The following is a 12,192-nucleotide window of genomic DNA, read 5'->3' on the forward strand; positions in this document are numbered from 1 at the left end:
AATTACAAGAGCTTCGTTTCGATCGCCTTGCCCCCGAAAATCGGTCTCAATATTACAAGTACGTGATGTAAAATGCGCATTTCTGGGGCCAGGGTAGAACGACGGAGAGCTTGAAAGAAATAGCATGTCCCTACATGACTTCTTTGCCATGCGACCAATCCAGTTGTTCGTGTTCCGTTTACCACCCGACCTCATCATTATCGTTGTCATTCGCCGCGGTCACTCTTCGACTTCTTAATCTGTGTCCCCATTCGCTCAAGGTCCCTCTTGGCCTAGCTACCGTCTTGTTTTCCTCTTCCTCTTCATCAGGCACGAGTCTTTGATCTACACTTTGTCCCATTCTTGGGCTTCCTTCGTCTTCCTCAGCACCATCGTTCCAGCTATGTATCGAGCAGGTTCCAGTCGACATGCCCCAGCCGTTCCACGAGGTAGCTAGCGCAAGATCAACCTATCATCTTGGGTACAGATGGGTCCGAGAATGTGAGTGGGACTTACCTGCAACTATCGGGGCATTAGGATGCCAGCTAGCATCCCTGACACACGTCTTCCACGAGTTTCTGTCCCGTCTGTCGTCTATATAATAATTGTTCGTCGCATCGGGGTCCCTCGGTCTCGAATCCCTCGTCGCTCTATTGACGTCTATTTTGCCTGCAAGTGTGGCGTCTATATTATACACGTAGACGCTTCCATCTTCGCTGCCAGAATAGACGTATCTTGAATTAGTGCTACCGGGTGGTGAGAAGTGACATCTTATAAGCGTTTTCAAGACGCTATGCCCTCTGAAAGTGACAAGCGAACGATCATGCGGGTGCGGGGTATACTGATCCAGGGAGTAGGTCATAAAGCGGTAGTCGAATCCTGTCGTATAACGCGCTGGATTTATGTCACGAGCCTCATGCGTCGACATCATTTTTCGGAGGTCCCACAATTTCATCGATTGGTCCTTGCCGTTGCTGAGCACATACCTTCCATCCCCCCTACTGTCAACATATGTGAGACCTTCGGTATGGCCCATAAAGACACCAGCTTCCCGGCCATCGCCGAGACTCCTTCGATCCCAGACCTTTATCAGCGTGTCGTCAGAGCCAGAATAGAGGATGTGCGGGGAGTTTTTGTCTCCAAAACACACGGCATTGACATCCTCGGAGTGCCCATTCTCTATATTGATTATTGATTGCCGCCGCTCTATGTCGTAAACACACACTGAAGGCCCAGATGTTCCAGCTACGATTTCCCTTCCATCACCAGAGAAGCGGATGGACCAAATCTGGGACATTATCAAATTATGTTTCGCTAAGGTTTAAGTGATTGAACTTACGCCAAAATGACTATAACCGTGCCAACCCTGTCTCCAACCTCGCCTTGATGCCTCCCCAGTATCAGAAAAATCTAGAAGCCAAGGTTCGCTGTGCGACCCTGGATCAGTAGGGGAAAGGCAGACCGTACTTCGAATAGAACTGTATGCTAGATAACGATTGTCTGGACTCAGAGTCGCATCGGTGATGGTCCATTGCCCGTAAGGATAGATGACTGTCTTGTAGTATTTCCACCTATATGGATTAGACGTGTCATACATGCGAACTTTGAAATCTTGAGCGCATGAGAAGAAAAAATTCCCGTCATCAGAGAATTGGCCAGAGTAGCATCTAGAGCCATAGTGAATGATTTTATCTGCCTTGGATGAGGGCAAAAGGTCCTATCTTCGTTAGAGACTTCCTATGCCGCCACTGAGATCCTTGAAACGCAGTAAACATGTGACAGACCTGAGCGACATCGCTTGCTGAAACGTTGATTTTCGGAGCGTTCAAGCCAAGCTCGCGATGCATGAGCTTATGCGCTAACCTTTGTTTTCCCTGTTCCATATTAGCGCTGTAAACTCAGGTTTGTGTGGATCCTTGTCGAACCGAGAATCTGTGAACAGGGCTGACCCCAAAAACCCCATGATCCATAAGCTTCCTTCCATCTTCATTCGGAACTTGAGGACGCTTGGCCCTCCTTACTCGCTTATCCTGGATTTTTCGCCGACTCTCCCTCTCCATGCGCTGATCTCTAACAGTCTCGTCGCTGTCAGTAAGGAACAACGGGCCAGAGTCGCCAGTCTGACGCGACGCTAGCAATTGTTGTAGTCCACGGCGTCCCAACAATTGGAATATCTGCGTGGGAACTAGTTCAGAAACAAATTAGAAGAGACAGGCTATTCTTGAAGTCACCCCTACTTGATATGCGCCGTCTACCTTCAGTTGTTGGTGCGTCTGTTGTTGACTCTTCTTCTGCCTCTGTGACTTGCATGTCCTCTATTGACTGATCTGTACTATTTGTGTTTGAAGGTTCAATTTCAACAGCATCCTCGCCGTTATCGGCGTCTAGCTCAAGATCAGCCTTTCGTTATGCTACTGTGACGTGGGCGACCATAGAAAAGCATGAAAAGACAAGGTGGAAGGACTTTCATTACCATAGAAATCTAACTCGGCTTCTTCATTCGGTTCGAAGAAATTGTTCTCCTCGCTTTCATCGGAGCCCAACTCAAAGTCAATGTCGTCATTTTCATCCTCATCGACCCATTCGCTTTCGGCTGTCGATTGATCATACGAGTTCAGCGCATGGCTATCCGGATCGGGAGAGCGACTACGTTTATCCTCAGTGGAAGCTTGAGTGGCCATAATTTCCAAAAACGTGGACAAGAGGGATTATATCATTTTGGCCCCCTTCGGTTTCGGCATCACATCGAATTGTCTTATCGATTACAAGTACGCTAGTGGAGATTTGTCAATGCCTTTTCAGTATCTCCGGCACCTGAATAGGGGGGATTAGGTAAGGTAAGGTAGGTAGCCCCGCAAAGGCTGTAAATGTCGCAAACAGCTTTACAACTTCAACATGCATTCAAAACTGCGCCAAGTCACTTGAAATTGAAAAAGTGAATTCAAAGAGAATTGAAGGACCTTAACTGAGGTTTTGATAGGGTTTTCTACTTAGAACTAATCTCGTAATGTCCATGGGAGATCGTTTTTGGCGTGGCCACCTCCCAATCCTCGGAGATTGATACCTTCCCTAGCGAACTAGCAGACCTCAGAAAGAAGTCTCATCTATGTCAGCAAGGGTGGCCTTATGTCAGTCGGGGCCATTCCTCATCCACCAGATCCACTGCAGCCTTACATGCCATGGACCGTAGTTAATTTGTCTTCTGCAGTTGATCGGACAATTTTCCTTGCTCAGAAGCACTGAAAGTGATGCGTTCGATTTTACAAAATGGAATGATTGCTCGACGTCTATCTTCATCTGTCAAAGAAGCTTTACCTTCTCCTCGACCTGTATAAAATTATAATACAATAAACCACTACGAGATTGAGTGGACATCTTTTCCGCTTTGGCTGTCGTAGCAGGAGTGGTGAGGTATATATACATTAATTTTGCATATTAGAATCGACCGCTAAAAGCCGCAAAACAAGCTCGTACCTAAAGAGTTAGCTAGTATGCTCTGGCACAAATCATAATTGGCAATACTCACATGCCAAACATGATCGCAGCGCTAGGCACAACTCGTAGCATGTGCGGAATCAAGCCACCGTATAGCGATACCATACCTTCTTCTCTATAGATTGTTCGAAAGCATTGCACAATGCCGGTGTACTTCATCTTACCACTCGCTTGAGGAGCCAGCCTCAGCCTAGTCCGAATGACCTCGTGTGGATATGTGCTGAGGGCAGCGAAAAATTTAGCTGTTCCTGCTGCCCCAATTCTGCCAATCCAGCTCACGGAATTGTCCCAAGCCGTACGCGCTCGCCCTGACGTATTAATCTTTTCATCTCGGGTGTTGACGTAGGACTTCATTTGCTCGTAGAGGACCCACTGCAAGGTGCTTTCCGTCACCCCAAGATAGCTGGCGCTAAGACCCCGGTAAAGACCTCTGATTCCTTCGGCTCGTATTGTTTGCTTGATACAATCTACCGAGTTCTTGTACTGTCTATTGGACTTGGCGCCAGCTCTCTCGGCATTGTTTTTGTCCAGTTGCAGTCTTGTTTTGACAAGCCAAATCGGATTTGTCGTCGTCCCTGTCACAATGCCGGCTGTTACTGCCGCACAAAGATGCACTAAGGGACTTTCTTTGCCGTCATTGAATTGCTGACTTATTATTCGCTTTCCGTTGCCGTATGTATAGAAATTGATCGCGCGTGCAGGCACTACGCCAATCAAGTTTGGCCCCAGTCCCTTAAACAAAGCTCGCCAGCCTTCGAGGCGATGGACGGAGAATAGAATCTGGAAAGTTTCACGGAAATGAAGAGACGCGCCTCGGGGGAGAGACAACGTGGAGGGCGATGGGATGCCTCGAGCCTCACGCGTAGCAGCAATCTGGCTTTGGTAGAAGTCTGACTGGAGACGAGTTTTGAGGACGTCAAGGGGTGATGTCAAGAAAGTGGAGGTCATTCCACCGATACTGAGGAGCTTTAGTACGATTGGATGCATTGAGGGAAAGCCGGTGGGACTCTACCCTCCCGCGACTAGATGAGCCCAAGGCCTCACCGTCGGCTTTTCAAGCTTCTTATCATCTTGGGCCCAGTTCTTGGATGGGACCTTGGCCGCAGATGCAGTCGGTGTGGGGGAACGTGATTCGTCATCGGAAATCGTGCCTTGAATCTCCAGCTTGCCCAATCTTGCAGTGGGAGATGAGAGGGTCATGAACAGCGGCCAAGACACGTTTGATTTCGATGACGGTAGGGAACACTTTTGCGAACCATTGCAATCCGTGTGTGTAGGTGAAGTAATGGCGCAAAGCAGGCAGGCACCCCGTCGGACAGTGAAAAGCTTGGCCCATAAGAAAACCCAAAAATCATGAGCCTGCGCTAGCGCTATCTTATCTGGAATTAGGGTTTGATCTCCGGAGACAACCTTGATGTGTCTCAGAAGGCCTTGATTTGGCGACTAATAAAGATCGAGACTTTTGTCCACAGCGCCCATACGATGTGTAACCAATTCGAGTCGAAGCTGTAAACAGCTGCAGATAATAAAAATAGATAGCTATCTAGATTTCCAACGAACAATCCTCTTCGTGACTCTCGATGCTCAGACTCTCCTGGGAAAAACTAGCTAGTCTTGGCGCGTGCGTTTCGCAGGGTGAGGATTGTCGTTCCCATAGCCAAATTGCCCTTGCTGGGTTTGACTAAACATGGCGTTGAAACTTCCCGCATTGCCTTGAAAGGCATTGGTACCTGAACATGCGTTAGTGTTCTTTTCGTTGCCTAACATATCATCAAGGAATTGTTTGCAGCCTGTCGGTAATTAAATTTGACAAAGCTAATGTCCCATGCCTCTCTTGGGGCCGCCTGATATAATCACAGGGCATAATAAGGAGGAAGACGGCGAAGAAAGTTTGGAACCTACCTCCCATACCCATGGCTCCCATTTGGGGCATACCCATGTTCATTCCCATTCCACCTAGATTCATGTTCATGGGCATGCCCATCATACCTCCCTCTCCCCCCGCATGCCCACCCCTCCTCTGATTCCATTCATCATACCTCCACGCCCCTGAAACCCACCATAGCTTGGCATACTTCCCATTTGTGGGAAATTACCCATGGCAGAATTTTGAAATTGGGTTGGAAATCCTGCCCGACTATAGTTAGAGCCGCCGCCGCCGCCTCGATTATTATAGCTACCGCCCCTACCGCCACGATAACCATTTGATGCGTAGGTTGATACAGCGCCAGAATTCGAGCGAGGATTGTTCGCCGAAGCAGCATTCCTCAGTGGGCCGTCTTTAGGCAGCGTCCGGAACGGGTTGTTGTAGGGATTAGAGTAGCTCACCGCAAATTTCTTCGAGTACTGTTGACCTTCCCCAAAGCTCTCGATCTTCTGCTTGACAGCAGTGGCTGCTTGAGTAGTCCGGAACGTGGCATAGACCTGACTATGGGCTTGTTAGCAAATTGAAGAATGTAATACTTTTCGTCATTAAAAATGGCTGACCCTTTGCTCTTTCCATTGACCTTGTGCTCATTGAAGGTGATATCTTCAAGCTCATCTTCGCATTGACTTTGGTTTGCCCACCCTCGAACATCATCGTCCGTTATCCACCAATGCAAGTCTGAGACGAATAGTGCGGTCGTGGCGCCCTGACCCACTGGGCGATCATCCTCTTCGCCTTCTTTTCGCTTCACACCCTGCATTTGGGGCGCTTGTCGAGGCAGCTGTACCAGGTCTGTAGATGATTGGTCTGTGCTGGCGATCCTTTGTGCAACCTCACCATTGGGAGGCTGACTTGCTATGACTGCCGTGGTTGGTGGTTCGTCACTTTGATTCGCCTTGTCGTCATGACTTTTATGTGACTCTGTTCCACCCAAAGCTGCTTCCGCGATAGCATCTAGGTCAGAAGTCTTCGCATCTTGCTTTTCGTCCAGAATAGTATCTTGTGGGTACTCTTCCCCACCGTCGCCATAAATATCAATGTCGAAGTTATCTTCTTCAGAGGCCATGCTTGCAAGGAATAGAACTTCAGATCTGAAGAGAGGATTTTTGAACCGTAAATTGTCTTACATACAATTCTTTGGGTGAGTTGTGTTCTTGAAATACAGGTCTGTTCGGCGCCATGAAGAATATCAGCTATAGGTAAAATTATATTGTTCATTGCGGACCCAGCTCATCACCATGAATACTTAAAGGCTCCAAGCACCATACAGCAGGATGCATCGACAGACACACGTACATGGAAAAGACGCCCAATACAGGGATGATAAAGCTAATGCCGTCCAAAACACCGAACAGAAGCTCCACGACCTATTCCCCTTGATGAATGAGAGTGAATGAAAAAAACTAGACCCTCTTAGTAGACAATGTTCCACAGTTGGAGTTCACTTCCTAGGTCATAGTGATTGACTGAGGCGACATGCCGAGCAACCTTTAGGCTCAATTAATTGAGTGTTTGGCGTGCTGCTCGGGAAAGGTACGGTTGTAGGCCAACAAAGGTAGAACTTTCTCGGCAGTGCACTTCGCCAATGCAAGTTCTTGCAATCGTGGCGAGGATGGTAATGAATGCGCAAAAACTTGGGCTTGGAAAGGCAGAAAAGGGTGCTGCGTCTAGTATTCTCGGGAACAAATATCTGCGCTCTTGCGCAGATTTCATACCGTCACGTTGTCCCCCAAATTCTTCAGCATCTGCAATCGTCGTTACAATTATTCAACCTACATTACCAGAAAAGCAGAGACTCATACCTGCGCAACCACATACACACGCTCAGGCTCATCCTTCAATCACTGAAGGCCTAACTCAAGCTTTCTTTCGCCCTCCAACGCTAATAGACCGTCTATCTTACCTATTCAGGAGGATGTCCGACCAATTTTCAGAGCTGCTTGAGATTCCTCGAGATTTTATACGCGACGGTACCCAATTCATGAATAGGTCGGTGCCTACTTTTAATCCTATTATTTCACATCGGGACTAATTCATCTAGGTGCACCAAGCGTAAGCAACGCCCTGTTCTGGTCCTTGTGCTTGAATCGACGGGCTTGTGAAAGACAATGAACCTAGCGATCGTCCACATGTGGGTGTGTTTCTGGAACAATGACTGATACATTCTCTCCACAGCTGATAAGAGCGAGTTTATCAAGGTACCAATCAAGCCCATGGACATTTTACCACGTTCGCTCGCAAGCACTTTTGTTGACCATCTTTTCTGTCATCTCAGATATCTCAGGCTGTCGGCGTTGGTTTTGTGGTCATGGGGGCCATCGGTTATATCGTCAAGCTTGGTGGGTCATTATTTCGAAGTATTCCGCTGCTGGTGTCTGACCCACGCATAGTACATATACCAGTCAACAACATTTTGGTAGCGTGATATATCTGTCAAAAGACGAATAAATCATGAAGGCTACGGTCTCCGGAAGGACACTCTCACCATCATTTTGGCTTCATCGATCCGATTGGTAGTCAGCGTCCCTGTGTGAAGCGGAAAGACAGCACCGTATTCCTCACTTATCTTCACCCAGCATCGAGAATGCCACGGCAATTGATCAGGCGTTATTTTCAAGCCCTCAAAAGCTGTCGGAACGCTCTCGGGGTAGAGAACAGACTTTCTGTCCGGGCAGAAACCATCAATTGTGTACATTCTGATCATGCTGGGCTTCGAAATAAGATGCCATGAACTAAGGGGATTGTTGTGGGGCTGACGCAGAGTGAAATTGAACAAGAATATTATCTTGCATATCAGCGCCATTATTCTCAAGTCATAGGCCCTCTGTTAGCACTTTATGATCGCTTACTTGAGTCTACAGCTCGTCAAATTTGATCAGGCGTTCACAGCGTGCTTTGGCTTCTGACATTCATCTTGATCTACTTTGTGATCCTTAGTGACACTCCGCACTGAACCATATCGCACGGGTCGCCTAGCTCTTGGGTACATCTACCGGCGAATACAACTTAAATGGTCGTCTCGTAAGCAATCGGAACCACTGTCTCCACTCCTGCCTTCGCGTCAATCGTTCTCGCCTCCCGTGGGCCCAAAGGCTGCCGCTTCAAATGCACATGTGTTCCCTCCTCCTTTGCCTTCTTTTTCTTCTCAGCGTTGCCCTTCACTCGATGAATAAATTCTTCCCGAGAACGCGATAGTCGAACATGCTCTATCCGGACGTTGACGCGTTTTTCAATATAACGATTGCCAACTCTTTTGTAGATGATGACACCAACAGCCGATTTAGTAACATTGTAAACAATGCCAGTCTTACCGTGGTAGACCTTGTGAGGCATTCTAGTCGAGAATTAAAAGGTCTAGTCAAGAAGCGGGAGTCCTCTAGCAAACCCTTTTTGTACGGCGCCATTGGCCTTAATGTCAACGATGTCTCCAACTCTGCAACGCGGTCAGTGGGGATTCCAAGAACATTTGGCAATAGAGGTCTCACTTATACTGTCTGAGGTAGGTCGACAATTTGATCATGCCCTTCTGCTTGAACGGCCTAGAAAAGGCATACTACTCCGCTTGTTAACCCATCCCAGTAGCTATTAAAGGAGCGTCGAGGCAGAAGTAGGATGACATACTCTCGTACCAGCACGGATGCCGTGAGAATGACCCATCTTGACAATTCTCCCCTTGTTGAAGCAAGATTCGATGGCCTTTTCTATATCCGAACGTTCTGCAAGTGCAAAAGTGTACGCTCGCTTAGCGGCTCGGGACTTGAGTTCTTCCGAAAAGCGCCGCTTTGTCTCCCACAAACCTCTACAGCCAGAACAACTCTGTGAAGGTAAGCAAGAGCAAGTTAAACCATGGCACCTCGGTCTTACAGCAAGACCTATAAGGTTCCTCGCCGCCGTGAGTCAAGTCTTCCTACCTGTGACTCGCTCACTAACGCTTTCAAAGCATTCGAGGCCGCACGTCTGTAGGTGAAATCGGCGGCTGCGACTGGCCGCTCTCAGACCAAGGCTCAAGACTGTCTGACCTTCTCAATACAGTGATTCAGAACTCAAGATTGTTGGCGAATATGGCCTACGTAACAAGCGCGAAGTGTGGCGAGTCATGCTTACCCTGTCCAAAATTCGTCGTGCGGCTCGGTAGGCTTTTGAAAGCGCTTCTTAAAAAGTTCGATTGCGCTGAGATGGCTATAGACAACTTCTTACCATGGAGGAAAAGGATCCAAAACGCCTTTTTGAGGGGAATGCTTTGATTCGTCGGCTGGTCCGTGTTGGTGTATTGGATGAATCTCGCATGAAGCTTGATTATGTGCTAGCCCTCAAGGTCGAAGATTTCTTGGAACGAAGGCTTCAAACATGTGTGTATAAGCTAGGGCTTGCCAAAAGCATTCACCACGCAAGAGTCTTGATCAGGCAACGACATATACGGTCAGTCATGGGACCCTTGAACATGGAAATCGACTGTGCTAACGAGATGTGGGTGTCAGGGTTGGGAAGCAGATTGTTAATGTGCCGTCTTTCGTTGTGCGTCTCGACTCACAGAAACACATCGATTTTGCCCTTACCTCACCATTCGGAGGAGGCCGTCCCGGAAGAGTGAGGAGAAAGAAGGCTAAGGCTGCGGAGAAGAAGGAGGGTGCGGACGGTGGTGATGAGGAAGAGGAGTAGAGTTTTACCATACGAGCGATTTCGTGAGCACAGGCAAATCTACATCATCCTGAGTAAAGGAAAGTATTAAGCCTCCCCAAAGTGAAGATAAGAAGCCATTGTATCAGGCTGAACATACATAAGTGGGTATCATTTATGATCATGGCTCATTCACGCTGAATCGCACCGGGCGCCGATGCACTGTCTTCAATCTTTCAGTGTCAGCGGCACTACCATGCAAGTAGCCCTCTCAAGATCGCAAAAGCCCATCATTCCCCAGCAAATTTGCCATCGGGTCGTTCTCAATCGCTTTTGATCTCTTGTACGCTTCCATTTCTTCCTCGGTGATTCCGCCTTTCATTTCTAGTAAAGTCCGCTTTTTAGCAAGTGCATTCAATACTTCCTCCTGCTTGGCAACTACTTGTGGTTGGTGTCCAAGCTTATCTCGATCCTTTTGCTCGAGGGAGAAATCGCCATTGCTTTTCTCAGCTCGCGCATTGCAATTCATCTCCAAAGCTTGCTTGCCCTCCTCACCAGTGCAGTAGCTATTTTTGACGGTTGAATGACAACAAGCATAACCCCATTGATATTCCGACCACCAGCTTCCCCACACAGATGCATGGTTGTTCGGATAGATGTCCTCTGGGTATTTCGATTTGGTCTCCAGCTTCGCGGCATCCTTGATCATTCCAGTCTCGTCATACTCAGCATACCTATCGTTTTCAATGACAGCCATATTGCGTAATTGAGACGGCTGCAAATATTGTTCGCCGCCATACCTATCCAACAATAACTTTCTTTGTGCTTCGCGTTTCACCGTTTTCTCTTCCTGGTCTTTCTTCCTGAGGTATTCGCCAGATGTGGGATTGGCTTGTAGGTGCAGTTTATTCTTGTCTCCCCTTTCTTGAGTTTCCCACGCATACTTCTGTGCTCGCTCAAATTCTGCTGCGTCCCCTGATGCACGCATGAAGTTGTCTTCGGCAACTAGAGCAGCAGCCTGGTCGGCTTGAGCTCCCATATCCACCATCGATCTTGTTTTAGGATCGTACTTAGCAGAGTCGAGATCGAGGTTTAGCAGATATTTTGCTGTATCTTCTCGAAGTCGCAGGTTTCTCGTAGCATTACTTTGTTGCCTGCCCATGTCAGATTCTTCAGCATATTTCGCTTCTTCCTCTTCAGACTGCTGATCCCCGTCTTCGTTGTTCGCCATCAATGCGACACCATCCCTCCTTTTTTCTCCCTTCAATTTACTCTTCAAGCTCTCGAGCACCTCAAATTCTTCCACGACATGCCGGTACTCTCCTGCATCATAGCCGTTCCACCGATCTCGTTTCGCATCCCAGTTCAGCTGAACGTCTTGCACAGATTCATCGGCTTGAATGTCTTTACCAGTCCATTTCGCACCCTTGGCACGTGGTCTGCTTAGACATTCCTTAGTTTTGTGTGTCATTGCTCCACAATTCTCACATGCGCCCTTGCGGAACTTGGTGGCCGCCGGTCCAGGCCGCTTGCCACGGTCATACCATTTAGACTGGTCAGGCGCCGAGCTCTGGAGGCGCTGATGCTCTAGATAGTCATTCTCGCTGTCTGCTGACTCTAAGTAAAATGGCTTCTTCGAGATAAAGGCCGGAATATATTCATTCTGTTCCTTTTTCGCGGGTTCTACGGCTTTGCGTGACATGATGATGGAATGGTATCTGAGTCCAAAGAGCGATCGCGTGTGAAATACTGAATCTGGCTTTCAGAAGCTCTTCTACGTGTCAAGGGCGCCGCTGCAATGGTTCTGCCTTGAGCGCCTCTTACTTCGGTGGCCAGACATTCATGTTGTGGAGTTCGCTGATCGCTTCTGTGAATGTTAGGACCCTGAATCAACACTCAGGTAGGTAACATGCCCCATGAGCTTGCATAGAGAAGTAATTAGAGCGGAATATGGTCCCCGGAGCGTGTCTTTTCTCCCAGCGGACACTCCCAGGGAGCGAGCCGGAAAGACTAGTTCTAGGTAAGCCACAATTGCCAAAGTTGCCGAGACGCGCGCCTTGCTCTTGCATGACGCGACCTCTTCCCAACACCGCTGGTGCCCTCATGGTGTACATTTGGCTTGATATCATTCGAGCAGATTCGCGCCAGCATGCTGTCTCCAAGTCCTGCCGGTG

At 48.3% G+C, this 12,192-nt stretch overlaps 6 protein-coding genes across 6 annotated transcripts; 1 reads left to right on the plus strand and 5 right to left on the minus strand.

The window, feature by feature from the left end:
* Positions 1–178: 178 nt before the first annotated feature.
* Positions 179–2,660, minus strand: KY384_001079 (uncharacterized protein; the record flags this gene model as incomplete). Its single annotated transcript, XM_044809611.1, has 8 exons — positions 179–432; positions 496–1,267; positions 1,319–1,389; positions 1,447–1,550; positions 1,744–1,853; positions 1,929–2,164; positions 2,211–2,363; positions 2,453–2,660. The coding sequence occupies 8 exons, from the start codon at positions 2,658–2,660 to the stop codon at positions 179–181; spliced, it is 1,908 nt and encodes a 635-aa protein (XP_044673518.1).
* Positions 2,661–3,501: 841 nt separating this feature from the next.
* On the minus strand, positions 3,502–4,674 carry KY384_001080 (uncharacterized protein; the record flags this gene model as incomplete). The annotated part of the gene is made up of 2 exons (XM_044809612.1): positions 3,502–4,432; positions 4,487–4,674. 2 exons carry the CDS (start codon positions 4,672–4,674, stop codon positions 3,502–3,504), a joined length of 1,119 nt encoding a protein of 372 aa, XP_044673519.1.
* Positions 4,675–5,457: 783 nt separating this feature from the next.
* Positions 5,458–6,467, minus strand: KY384_001081 (uncharacterized protein; the record flags this gene model as incomplete). The annotated part of the gene is made up of 2 exons (XM_044809613.1): positions 5,458–5,902; positions 5,962–6,467. 2 exons carry the CDS (start codon positions 6,465–6,467, stop codon positions 5,458–5,460), a joined length of 951 nt encoding a protein of 316 aa, XP_044673520.1.
* A 1,940-nt stretch (positions 6,468–8,407) lies between these two features.
* Positions 8,408–9,058, minus strand: KY384_001082 (uncharacterized protein; the record flags this gene model as incomplete). Its single annotated transcript, XM_044809614.1, has 4 exons — positions 8,408–8,735; positions 8,787–8,834; positions 8,887–8,954; positions 9,023–9,058. The coding sequence occupies 4 exons, from the start codon at positions 9,056–9,058 to the stop codon at positions 8,408–8,410; spliced, it is 480 nt and encodes a 159-aa protein (XP_044673521.1).
* A 189-nt stretch (positions 9,059–9,247) lies between these two features.
* Positions 9,248–10,060, plus strand: RPS9 (40S ribosomal protein S9; the record flags this gene model as incomplete). Its single annotated transcript, XM_044809615.1, has 4 exons — positions 9,248–9,280; positions 9,450–9,532; positions 9,587–9,820; positions 9,880–10,060. 4 exons carry the CDS (start codon positions 9,248–9,250, stop codon positions 10,058–10,060), a joined length of 531 nt encoding a protein of 176 aa, XP_044673522.1.
* A 229-nt stretch (positions 10,061–10,289) lies between these two features.
* Positions 10,290–11,720, minus strand: SLU7 (mRNA splicing protein; the record flags this gene model as incomplete). Its single annotated transcript, XM_044809616.1, has 1 exon — positions 10,290–11,720. One exon carries the CDS (start codon positions 11,718–11,720, stop codon positions 10,290–10,292), a length of 1,431 nt encoding a protein of 476 aa, XP_044673523.1.
* Between the last annotated feature and the right edge of the window lie 472 nt (positions 11,721–12,192).

This window comes from Bacidia gigantensis (assembly GCF_019456465.1).
Source record: "Bacidia gigantensis strain McMullin 20006 chromosome Unknown contig_125, whole genome shotgun sequence".
Lineage (NCBI taxonomy): Eukaryota > Fungi > Ascomycota > Lecanoromycetes > Lecanorales > Ramalinaceae > Bacidia > Bacidia gigantensis.